Here is a 13,388-nt window from a genome sequence, read left to right as displayed (position 1 = left end):
TGTCAGCTTTCATTCACGGACACATTTGAGCAGATTCCGTGATAGTTGAGCGTGGCTGTCATGACATAGATAAATGCTTCAGGGCAATAAGTAGCCTATTCATTTTAATGTAAAGCACTTGTAATTTGGGAAATGTGTGTACATGTATGAAAATGAAGTCCATTGTTCTTACCTTTTCAGGGAATGTGTGGCAGTAGAAGTGCTGATAACTTGTCCTGTTCTTCTCCGTTGAACGTAATGGAACCAGTAAGCCTTGCTCCTTTATCACTGGGGATGGCACCATGTACCATCTCACGCGCACAGCTTTTCCAGTGTGGGCCAGATGCATGTTTTTGTCAAATGCAGAATTTGCCAAGTTAGTTAAAGTGGTTGCGAGTGAGTTTGCCACTTTGAAAGTTCATTTCCATCTTAGACCATTAGAAAGCAAACTTCAAAATGCAAGATGTGATTTTTATCTTCGTGACCTAAAAGAATGATACACCATGAAAAATACTTAATTTGTACTGCAGGGGAGATGCGCTTTGCCGGTTTGATCCTAGGTCCTTGAAGTGCAATCTCCAAGATGAGGACTTTTTTTTTTTTCCATAATATTATTGAGAGACAAATAGCAATGAGACAGTTTCAAATCAAATTGGTAGGACAGTTTCAATAATTAACACATTGCATACATTCTTCCTAGTGGTTAATTGCTGTACAAGATGCGGACATGATATCCTATTTACAAACACTATTAGAACAAATCCCTCTATTCATTAAGAGAGTGTAACTATATATCTATCCTAACCATTTTGAATACACAGATACAAAATGCACATTCATTTATATATCCCCTTTTTTGTTTAGTTCCGCCATTTGAATATTATAGGTATGTTAACTCAGCAAAATATTCTAAAAGAGTCCAGTAGCCCATAATAGTATTGGGTCTTCCGCTTGACTGGCAGTGTCAGAAATTGTTGACCTGAGTCCCCTATAGCTCAACATAACAGCATGCTTTACTTCTTATACTTCGTTTTTGTACTTTTCTGCTGGATGGTTAAGACCAAGATAAAGCAAGACCTATGCAACAAGAGTTGTAGCTTTTGGGTCTGATAAGGTCAGTGAAATCCCCTCAGGATTTATCCTGAGATCCTGTACCTCAGATTGTAGAACCTTTGTCAGTGTCAGCCATGTGGATGAGTCACGGCCATTGCTTGACCAATGTGCTCTCTGTGAAAGCCTGAGAGAGTGTTTTCTCTCCATGTGACTCTCCTTAGGCACACTCTACATCATCGGTCACTTTCCTCTTTGGCCCCATAATCTCCTTCATCAGTAAATTTGGGACACTACTGAGTTACATGACGTTACAGTACAAGATCTCATTTATCCTGAGTCTTTTTGACCTTGGAAGGCTAGGGCCAAAATGTTGGCTTTCCTTGTGGCCCTTCTTTTTCTCTAATTTTGGTCTGCAAACTTAGGTTGTTAACCATCCAGAAGATAAGCTTATTGTTATTACCATACAACCTAGGCTGTTAAGCTTAACCCCACTATCTGTCTGAACATCAAACATCTTAGGCATAACATGGAACAGGTATTTTTCATCAAGTATTGATATGTTGAACTTTAAGTCCCTACAGAATATGATGAAAAAATATTTAAAAAATTAAAATACATTTTAAAAATAGGCATCAAGAATTATATAATTCTTATGTTTACACATAAGTCCAAAAATCTAACCATATACAACCTTGTAGCAGGACAGTCTCACAACATTCCTTTTCTTGTCTCCTGCCTTCATTCACCCCCCCCTTCTTTTTGAAAAATCATCTACCTGAGAGACAGCACAGCAGCAACTGGCATGTCATGACAAGCAGCCCGTATTCAGAAGACCAAAATGACCGGCACTCCAAGCATGAACCTACTATTACACATTACCATCTTCAGTGCAGTTGCTTAGTTCACAGGTGTCTGTATATACAGTTAGTCAGGGTGACAATCATTCCAATTAACTGCAAGATTCAAGAATCTTCTGAAGATTCTTAGGATCATTGCTTTCCCCATCTTCTACATATAACTATGTGGCTTGCCCCTGTCATATTTCCTAGCTCTTCTCCTTGCTGTCTTTTAGGTGAGGACCTTTTCAATAAAACTTTAATTTTTATTATATTTTAGGCAAAATGAGATTCATTTGAGGGCAAAATATTGTAATTACTTTGTTCCTTCATTCTGAGTAATTTGGATACCTACATGGTAATAAATAGCATTTCATCTCATCATGTTCTAGTTATCCTTTTTATTGCTTGAACTTACTGAGAATTTAAACCTGGTGAATTGAAAATGAAGTTAAATAGTTACTAAGTAAATGAAATACAAGTATGTCTTACAAAGTCTGTGATTTTTGGCAGTACTCGTAGCTAGGAGTTTGACCTTCACTATAACTGTCAGTCTTACTTCAAGGAGAGGAACAAGTTTTTCTCATCTTCAGGTCACAGAACTGATACGGGAACAGTCCTACCTGAAGTCGGAATTGGGTCTGGGACTTGGAGAAATGGCATTTGAAATTCCTCCTGGAGAAAGCTCAGAGTCCATTTTCTCCCAAGCCACATCGGAGTCGTCATCCGTGTGTTCTAGCCCCTCTCATCGTGCCAGCAGAACTGCAGTGCCCCCGGCGCAGGCCGGGGGCAGACGCAAAGGCCAGGCAGTGGCAAGAAAGAAAGTGTTCCGGGCATCGGTGGCCCTGACACCAACTGCTCCTTCCAGAACAGGCTCTGTGCAGACGCCTCCAGAGCTGGAAAGTTCTGAGGAAGCTGGTGTGGCTGAGGAAGGCGTGCGGGCTGTAGGACCTAACTCTGATGTGGAAGAAGAGTGTCGGAAACTCCCCGTGATGCCGGCTGCTGAGGAAATGGAGAGAAATGTGGAGCAGGATGAGTTGCAGCAGGTCATTCGGGAGGTAAGTCCAGTCTGTGCCTACGTTGCTTGTGCAGAAATGGGGCTAAGCAGGAACATTGGTCATTCATAAGGTTGTCCCGATCACCACAGTCATTTTCAGGGAGCTTTCAAATTCACTTTCCCATTTACCTTGTTCATATCAGTGAAGGTATATGTGGAATGGTATCCTGCAGGTTTGTGACATTGGGGTAAAGTCATGGCCTTTTTCTTATTTACACTGGTGAAAAGGATTTTATGTTTTGCAGGAGATCAAATTTTGACAGTCTCTCTAGGTCTCTTGTTTCCAAAAGTAAGCGACTATAATTTACACCTCTGCTAGGTGTTATTTTATCATTTCATTTGACATAAGAAATGGTGTAATGTTTATATGAAGTATAAAGAACTTGATCTATTTGATTAGGTGGGTGGAGAAGGGTGGAAATTTCGAGTTCAGAGGTTGAATATACAGTATGAAAGAAGTTGTCCCCTGTCTGGGGACAGCAAGAGCATCTGAAGCGTTCACCATAGCTCTCACTTATCCAGGGGCTACAGAATGTGAAGGGGTCAGTCAGCAGTTGGGGGAGAATCGAGACGCTTTGTCTGATAATGGTTTTTCTGCTGAATTCAGTTAATGAGGAACAGTATGTGTCACAAGGCTGAGAGACCTCCAGAGACTTTAATTTTAAATTAAAGATCACTTTTGTGATGTTTAATTCCCTCTTTGTTTTTCATGTTACAGTGTCCTTTAGTGAAAACCTAAGGACATGTCTAGTGCATGGCATAAAATTTCTACAAAAGGGCCGGCCAGATAGCTCAGCAGATTAAAGCACCTGCTTAGGCAGATGCAGGGACTGGGGCTCCATCTCTGGCCTGCTGTGCCAGCCCCACCCCTGGGGCACACTGAGATGATGAATGAGACAGGGCATGGTGGTGCACACCTGTAGTCCCTGCACTTGGGAGGCTGAAAATAGGAGGGTCACTATGAGTCTGATCTGTGTAGTGAGACCCTGTAGACCCTGTACTAAATACATAAAAAGAAAAAAAAAAATTCTACATGAGTATTTCTTTGCATCCTGTTTTTTTATCATAAGAAATCTCAAAAATAGCAAAGGAGAATCAAAATAATGCATGGCTTTTCAGCAAAAGGTACTGAAACCACTAATAAGGGTCTTTCAAGCCAGGCATGAGAGTACACAAATTGTAAGCTCAGCACTCAGCAGGCTGAGGCAGGATTACCATGAATTTAAGGCCAGCCTGAACTACATAGTGAGATCCTGTATTAAAAATAAAAAGGGATCTTTCATTCTTTCCATTACGTTTAAAAAATCACTTCAGGGGCTGGTGAGATGGCTCAGTGGTCTAGAGCACCTACTTGGAACAAGCTAAGCTAAGCAAAGCACAGGGACCACAGTTCAATCCCCCAGCACCACATGCCATCCAGCCCCGCCCCCTGGTGGGCTGAGCTGGCCACACACACACACACACACACACACACACACATTAAATAAATAAATAAATAAATTTTTTTAAAAAAATCAGTTCAGAGGCTCAGGATATACCTCAGGTACAGAGCCTGGGCTTAGCATGGGGGAGGTGCTGTATTCAGTCTCCAGCAATCCCAAATCCCCTGGAGAAAGCCACTTCATTGTACGTGTCTGATTATCCTCTATGCAGAGTGAAAGAAAAATGCATGCAGGACACAAAGTCATGGACACTAAGGAGATAGACAATTGAAAAATTTATCAGGGCTTCAAAAGGTTTTGAGGTTTCGGATCATTTCTGGCGTTCTTTAACATCACCACCACCTGCCCCCTATTCCTATGGTGCTGGGGATCAAACCCGGGGTCTTTCCATGCCTGCCCTCCCCATTTATATTCTAGATTCTCAGATGAAGTCTGCTCAAACTTTGAAGCCTCTTAAATGTTCTAGAAATCTGAAAAGTTATGAATCTCACAACATTTCTGGTCCCAAGCATTCAGACTGTCATTCTCTGAGAGAATATTCTAGAAAAAGCATTTAGGAATAGAAAAGGTCAGAGTGAGCCAGAGAAATCAGTCAGTGTGTTTTTCAGGTTTTGAACTGTGTGTCCAGTATAATTAGCAATACAGACCTAGTGATTTTAGAACCAATCCATAACTTAACAAAGGAGGTCCAGGGGTTATAGGCCAAGAATGGTGGTAGCAGACCAATAATCTTCCCTTACTTCAGCCATTGGTCTGGGTCCTGAGATTAGTTTGTGAATATCTGGGGTCATTATTTATAGCTGCATGACAGTAGCTTGAGAGTTACATGAGTAATAAAGGTTTGGGGTGTAGCTCAGTGGTGGAGTATACTACTTGCTTAGCATGTGCAAGGCCTCAGTTTGATTCCCAGTACTGCCAGAAAAAGAAGTAAATGCAGTCAGTTTTGCTGTGAACACAAGATGATGTTTATGTTCCTGAAAATCTGGGCTGCGCAAGCTCGTCTACTTCATGGGTCTTACTGGGAAAATAGCATTAGCACTCAGAACTTCAGTGGCATTACAAATACCGTGCTGACTGATTACACCACTGGAAGCACATCAAGCACAGGCACAGGCTTACACATTTTAAGTGGATAAGAAGTACACAAGTACTACAATAAATGTGCTTTATCATCTTTAAAAAAACCCTGAAATTTGCTTATGGAATTGCACTTTGGAGTGTCCCAGCTTGTGAATTATGGTGATGCAGAAGAAGGGGAGTGATCTGAAATCTTCCAGAAGTTTTTGTGCCAGCTGTGAAGAAGAGGCTCATGGCGGAGAACTGAGCTAACTGGTAGGGTCTGTTATGTACATTTTGCTAGCTGTTTCTACCTTCAGCTGAAAACAGTTGAATGTGTTGGCCTCAAGATTCCGGTAGATGAAGTTACACATTTGTAAGCATGAAGTGCACATTCTGTTTTTTCAGCGGGATTCATTGTGCACATTTATTTATCCTGCAGATGTTAGTATTTTTGCCTGTTGACTGGTGTTCAGCAAGCTGCAGAGCCTCCTCAGTTAGAAAGGCCTCTGCTTGTGTGTGTCCTTCAGATCAGAGAGCCAGGTAAATACTTTCCTACGTTTGTTGAGAAAGTAGGTTGCAAGGTAACTTTCAAAAACGTGAGAATTTTGTTCCCCCAACCTGCTTCGACGTGAAAGGCTCTCAAAAACTTGTTTTTATGCTGCTTACTGATGCACATGTGAGTCCCGTGTTCAGAGTTGTAATGGCTTGATATGCACTGGAAGCAATGTCCTAGGAATAAAGCACCCATTTTAGAGCAGAACCTTGATTCTTGGCCCAGTAGAACACCCAGAAAAAGCTGGTTGTTCCTTGGCCCTTTATGCTGCGTGGTCTTGGAGAATGACTTAGCCATTGGTAAGAACCTCGTGTTCGCTAGGAAGCGTTTTATACTCTGCAGACATTTAGACTGGCATGTACAGCGAGGCAGATGCGTGGAGAATTTCTCAGAATTCATTACTAAGCCTGTTAATTAGCAACTACTCTCTTTGATATTTGGCATATTTTAGAGGAAGTGAGGCTTAACATTTACTCTTGCCGATTACAGAGAAAGGCTTACCAAGCACAGTGCTGAGGTGGTCAAGCAAGGCATCAGAAATACTGATGTACTGAAGAAACAAACTCTGAGGTATTTTAAAAGCACACACTACCTGATCAGTTGATCCAATACTGGAGTTCTGTGATTATAAAAACTAATTGGTAGTAATAATGTCTTAGTTCAGTTATAGTGGTTTTCTGTTAAAGTTTGTTTATAAAATATTTAGAACAGATTAGCCTTCATTTTGTTAATTTCCCATTGCTGATCTTACTTAAATACATGTATTACTACATTCAACTTTTTAAGCTGGTTGTATCAGCTACCAGGAAAGTTAGTCTGTCTTTCCAGTGAGTCCTGAGCCCCTGACCCCATTAGCAAAGCTACTAGTCAAGAAAGTAGGATTGAACTCAGAGCGAACAGCTCTGCGGATGAGGACTTAGCAGGTGAGACAAGCATTTTCAGGGAAGTTTTCTTATTTCACTCAGGGAGCGTGAACACAGCTGTCTGCCAGTCCTTGGGTTGTTCTCTCATGGCACCAGGCGTGAGAGTTCCGAGAGCATGTTTGTTGTTTATAGTGTGCTAGTGCAGTGGAATTCCTCTGTGGAAGAGAACTTTGGAACAGAGGGCTTTCAAACAGATACCTAATATTTTCATAGGGTAACTGAGCTTTTGTCAGATTAAAGGTACCCCTCTCTGCCCAGATTGTGTGTTGTAAAGTATTCTCCCTTAGAATTTACCCAAGTCATCAATGATATATGTGACCAGTAGCCTAAAACTGTCTGTAGTTATTTTAAAAATGTATACATGTGCATAAATAAAAAGCTGGCTTTATAGGATGAATGAACACGTGCCCACAGAAGCAGATGTGGCAGCCCTGAATGTCAAAGAGTAAACATGGACGGCCCTGTGTTTAGAAAGTTGCTCCGTGTTTATTGAAGTTGCTAGACTTGGTTTATGCCTTTCACAATTCCACCACAGTGCATCTGGCATGATTTAAGTGCGTAGCTTAGAGGAAACACAGTTTCCCTTGTGTTCAAGGAAATCTTCCACATTCTTTGTTGTGGAGCGGCTGCACACGGCGGTACTCGGGAGCAGCGTGAGCCAGACGTGGCCCCACGCACCGCAGCGCTCCCTCAGCCGACCTTCTGCGGGAATCTGTTCAAAAGCGCTGTCTCCTCCATCCGGGGGCTTTCTCACTCCTGCTTCTGCCAGCCCCGGTGGCAGGGGAGACTTGGGAGCTACACACATGCCCTAGCATTGCTGAAGGCGTTTTATCCTTCGTAGTGCTGGTTCCCCTGCAGGGACTTGGCGTTCTACCTTCTTTTTTTGGGTCTGATACTGTCTGTCATGTTCATGCTGTGTCATTAATTAAAACCCTTTTCCTATAGAATCATTTAATTGTAATGTAATATAACTTATAGGAAAATGTAAAAAGATTCTGTGAAATTTCATAACAGAAAATAACAATAGCTAATATACTGTGTATTATGATCTTAAAAGAGTGACCAAAATGTTGCTCAGAGTACAGTTTCTAGACAAAGACTTATTACAAAGATGCAACAAACAAAAGGATGAAACTTTCTAGTGAACAAAACCTAGCAGTATAAATGAAATAAATTAACATGTATCTTAAGAAGTTTTGAAGAGAATAATTCAGGGAATTATTTTAACTTTTCTATTTTTGTTCCTATTATCTTCTATTTCTGTCTTCCCCATCCCTCCATCCTTCCTTCATTCCTTGTCTCCCCCTCTTCTTTCTTTTGTGATTTCTTTTTTTTTTCCTTTCTCTCTCTCTCTCTCTCTCTCTCTCTCTCTCTCTCTCTCTCTCTGTCTCTGTATACACACATATGTTTATGTATTTCTTTCAAATGTTTATTAAGCACTTGATTTACACCGGGATATGTGATCAGCAATACCTGGTGCCTCCCCTGAAGTGGCTGCCACACCCTTCCCAGTCCCCACTAGACTGTAGGTGTGGCCAGCATGCCCAGCTAATTTCTTGAATAATGAAATATGATGAAATTGTCAGATTTTGTTGACACAGGACTAGCAAGAGTACTATTTATGGTCTTGTAAACTTAAATTTGCTGTGGTTTGTTTTCATACACTGTATTTGTGCTCATGTACTGTGGCCAGGATAGTCTGGATTTCATGTTTGTATCAGCATATATTTTGTGTATTTTTAAAAAATGAATCTAAAGTGCTGTGAACTTCAGAAACTTTTGATGCTATTTTTAAAGTTTTAAAATATTGATAGAAAATAAAATAAAAAGATTATACTCATTTAAATATATGACAGTGCATTTGGTTGGTAACTGAAGAGCATTTTGTTTATGAATAACTGTAGAAGTCTATTCCTTGTGTACCAGTTTTGTACCACCAATTAATACAGAGCCATTCTTGGAAAGACTTCAATTAAGATGTGTTGGGGTCTGCTTGGGAACATTTTAGGAAATAACTGAGCCTGACAGGAAACTGTGGATGTGTAGAAATTTTAAAAGCAAGCTGACTGTGTCTCAAGTGCTAATTTGGGAAGGCATTATCCACTTACTTCAGGAAACACACATTTAAAGCCTCCTCAAAGGGCTGTTTGGAGGCGATAATATACCATTAGAGAGGAAAGGAGGGGATTGGCGTGAGTGGCCTTTAGACATCTGGGGAAGACATTCGGGATGTAATTGTCACGTCTAGGTCTGCTTCCCCTTCCCAGCAACAGAATGAAATGATCTCCTTAGCTGAAACCGAAGACCGGTGACAGACGTGATGAAATGATCTCTTTCCATCTTAGGCGGCTTGAAGATGCGCTTCATGTTTTAAAGTTTACTGAATAATTCACTCTTTCTATGTAAAATGTGCTTGCTTGAGCAGTATGTCGCTTCCCTAGACGCTTCGCACTCGGTTCGTGTAGGTCGCACGCTGCTTGCTGCCTCCTGCATGCTGGCAGGCATTAGCGAGAGGCCCCGGCATGAACCTAACCTGGGTCAGTTCTTCCGGGTGACTTTGTTTCAGGAAATCATTTACTAGAAGTCCTTTAAATCTATGAAATAACATTTCCATTGTGATGTTTTGTCTGTGTTAGATGCTCAGTTGCCCTGGACCAGACAGAGAGCTGGTCCAGGTTGGAGGACGGTGGGCTTGATTTCTCTGGCCTCGCTGCGGTTCCAGGGAGGTTCACAGGGGTTGTAGTTTTCACTGTGTCTAACCGATTCAAGGAATTAAGTGATGTTTATGTTTTTCTGAAAACAGAAAAGAATGAATGTCACTCATATTGTGAAATGTTTGATTTTTTCTTTTTCCATTACAGATTAAAGAGTCTATTGTTGGTGAAATCAGACGGGAGATTGTAAGTGGACTTTTGGCAGCAGTGTCTTCAAATAAAACATCAAGTTCTAAGCAAGACAGTCATTAAGTAGAATCTTTAGGTAAATACTTTTAATTTATTTGTTGAGTTTTATCTAAATTAGCTCTTTTTTTATCTTGATTTTTTGTTATTGTTTAGATAAAATCTTGCTGTGTAGCCTAGCTTGTCCTGAACTTGCCATCCTCTGCCTCAGCCTCCCTCGTCCTGGGATAACAGGTGTGCACCACACACCCAGTGCCGCTTGCCTTTCAGTTCCTTGTTTCCTTAGCACACACTTTTGTTTCTCTAGTGAAATCTTTATTTTTGCAGTGTATATGATGTTAATCTGCAGCGTGAGATGCTCACGCAGCCCCTTGCTGATGTGGGAGCCAGTCACATAGTTACTCCACAGCGTTACCGTGGAGGAAATAGCAGATCAATCCTGGTATTTGGCTTTCAGACTTGGCTTTTATTTCTTATACACTGGCTGAGACTGTGTTTCAGATATACAATCTGTGGGACAAGATTTTGAGAATTAATCTTAAATGCAATTTTCCTAATTATTTTTATCTTAAATAGATCATAAAATCCATTTACAATCATAATTTATAAAAAAAACTTCATGTTAACTATGAAAATGAATTCTACTTTACTGATAGTTGTAATAACATTTTATAAATTGTATATTAATAATAATACTTGGTGGATGCAGAACAGAATAACATATCCAAAAGGCAGTGCTTGTAGTAGCACTAACAGCAGCTATTCAGTATAATATTAGAAACAAAATTTTAACTTGAAAAGTATGTTTGTAATTTCAGCCATCAAAATGGAGAAATATTTTGTTAACTTTCATAAAACAATAGGGTCTATTTTTGAAAACAAGGGGTAAGACTGGTTATGCAGCTCAAATGTAGACTGGGCTCAATCCCCAGTGTCTCAAAAATTTAAACGTACTTTGAAAAAATGTGTAGCAACCCAAGAAAGATCATGTTTCTACATGTGCACTATTTATGATTTTCTGAGAGCCTAATAAGTAAAATGGATTAAAGTCATAATGTTACATGTTTTTCTTACATATACCTGAGGTAACATAACTCCCTTTTATAGCCTTGTTAGCAGTACTGTTTGAAAGTGGGTTAATGCTGCCTTCTCCCTTTCAGATTGCCCTGGGTCTTGTCAGCATTGCCGTCGGAGTCCTGTCGGGGTCCTTGGTGACACACACTGGTGGGGTTATGTGTCTTTCAGAAGCTACTTTCAGCAGAATTGAGCTGCTCTATACAGTGTACAGTGTGTAATTTTTCTGTTGCTATCTTTAAAAAATATATATATGGAAACCTAGGCACTTTCATATTTCTTCTCTCAACTACCAAAATTGTAGCGGTTTGGAAAGCCTAATATTTATTCACATGTCCATATTTTCCAACTGATTCCCTATGTAGAATTAATTATAAAACTTGAAGATTGCTAGACATAACCAACTTATAAATAACATATTGCTTCAAACTAGCTTCTTACAACACTGACCTCTATGAGGTGTTTACTGTGCAATAACTGATTCATGTTTTGAGAGCTTGAAGCAATCAATGATTTTCCCTCCTCTGCTGTTGATTAGTGTCACTTCCAAGAAGACGAACTGTTCTGTTATAAAAATTGCTCTTAATTCTTGAGGAGGCTACTAATAGCAGTAAGGTAGAATTCCACGAGGTTACCTGCAACTACTTAATGTTCTTACACTGTAAGCCTTGCTCCTTTACCCACATAAATGTAATTTTATCATAGCTTATGTAGTGTTTTTCTTTTGAAAAATGTGCCTTATGTTAAACACTATGTACTTTCTGTATTGTCCAGACTTCTTATTTTAAGGAGGTGTTTCTCTTCTGTCTTGTAGACTACATAGAACATTGTCACGATAATGGGGCCTGTGACCTGGAGGCACAGACATGAATAAGCTGGCTTTGCTCTTTTCAGAGTGGAATTAATTTAGATTTGTTCTCCTCATGGGCAGATGATTTTAATTCGTTTTTAACTGGTCAAAACTTTTTATGAACGAAAATAAAATGGTTTCTGTTTGGCTTTAGGTGTGTTAAATGTGTAAAGTAACCTTTTTTTTTTCAATATTCTTTTAGCTTTTATAATTTTCGGTTCCTATTATGTTTCTTTGGGTGTGACATTTTAATCAAAAATGGTTGAGATGTTAACACTTTTGAAACAATATCTCAAAGGTTTATAAATGTTTAAAATGTCACACAAAGGCTGATTTCTAAAAAAATTAAAACAATAAAGTATTTATTTTGCCTAAATATTGTTGACTTTTTTCCTTGAACTTGAGGAATTTGGATTGGATTTGGTGAGTAACAAAGCCTGAAGTGATTGCAGCACACAACACGGTAGGTTTCCTAGAGAAACTTTTCCGGTGCGTTCAATAAATCTAGCTCATTGTGCACCACCTGGAGAAGGCTACTTGGGTGCATCTTGCTCTGTGGTTCTAACGATTCCCACCTGAGGACAAATAAAGGGTACTGTTAGCTGTAAGGAATATATTAGTCTTTGTCAAATTATTCAGCAACTTCACTGGTTGATTCTAACAGCAGTGATAAACGTGTAAACCCCACCTTAATAATGATGTAAACATTGACCCTTTAACAGCTATTCAGTTTTTTAGCCACGTTTTGTTCCTTCCTCTGTAAGATTCTCAGAATTTGATAATCAAAGATATAGAACAGTGGTGATAAAAAGGGCAAGTCACAGAGTATACAAATAAAACAAGGCCCAACACTTAGAGTTTTATCTTTGCTCTTCTCAAACCTTTGTGTACTTAGGGAACACTTGAAAATGTTCAAGCCACCATGCTACGACGAATGAATAAAAGTAGGTGGAAAAATGAGGTCTTTTATTTTGGGGTAACCTTAGGAAGATCAAATTTTTATAAGAATGTGAGAGAGTATATCTGGGGATGGTCAGAGAAGTTCTTATCAAGGAGCTGTGGGTTGAGTAAAGTTTTAAAGATTAGAAAATAAATGAGTGGGGCCGGGGAGATAGCTCAGTAGAATAAGCGCTTGCCTGGAAAGCACAAGGGCCTGAGTTCAATCCCCGGTTCTGCCAAAAAAAAAAAAAAAGAAAGAAAATAAATGAGTATTTTAGTTACTGTGTACATGGTGAAAGAAAGCAGTGTTAAAGAAGCATGTTGTCCCTAGCTTGTGCATGCTATTTTTTATTTTTATTTTTGCTTGTACCAGGGATGGAAGTCATGACCTTGTGCTTGCCAGGCAAGCACTTACTCCACTGAGCTATCTCCCTGTTCCCAACTTGTGCATGTTATGCTGAGGGCTTATAAACCAAAAAGGTGTAGTACAAAGAAAGTCTTAAAATGGTGATTTTGAGGCATTAAATGATACACTGTAGACAATGGGAAGTTTTTCATAGGTGAAGAACATACTGTGCCTCTCAGAATGTTCAGCTGCATTTTGGAAACATTTAAAACATTTTAGTGTGTGAGTGGAGAATGTTTGCTCAGCTGGCCATCTCACTGTGCTCAGAGACAGCCCAGAGTGTGCTGGAGGACAGCAAGGAGGGGAAGGCAGCCTGG

At 39.8% G+C, this 13,388-nt stretch overlaps 1 protein-coding gene across 1 annotated transcript in view; it reads left to right on the top strand.

Moving 5' to 3' along the window:
- Ssfa2 (sperm specific antigen 2) overlaps nucleotides 1-11,879 on the top strand; it is a 38,740-nt gene extending 26,861 nt beyond the window's left edge. The window contains exons 14-17 of the mRNA XM_012514129.2: nucleotides 181-246; nucleotides 2,462-2,926; nucleotides 9,764-9,881; nucleotides 10,963-11,879. Coding sequence (XP_012369583.1) covers nucleotides 181-246; nucleotides 2,462-2,926; nucleotides 9,764-9,868 — 636 coding nt within the window. The 3' untranslated portion in view covers nucleotides 9,869-9,881; nucleotides 10,963-11,879. The remainder of the gene's footprint in view (nucleotides 1-180; nucleotides 247-2,461; nucleotides 2,927-9,763; nucleotides 9,882-10,962) is intronic.
- The last annotated feature ends 1,509 nt before the right edge of the window (nucleotides 11,880-13,388 follow it).

The sequence above is a fragment of the Octodon degus genome, unplaced genomic scaffold (genome assembly GCF_000260255.1).
Source record: "Octodon degus isolate 3935 unplaced genomic scaffold, OctDeg1.0 scaffold00025, whole genome shotgun sequence".
Classification (NCBI taxonomy): Eukaryota; Metazoa; Chordata; class Mammalia; order Rodentia; family Octodontidae; genus Octodon; species Octodon degus.
Note: the sequence above shows the minus strand (reverse complement) of the source record. Positions and strands in the feature narration are given on the sequence as shown.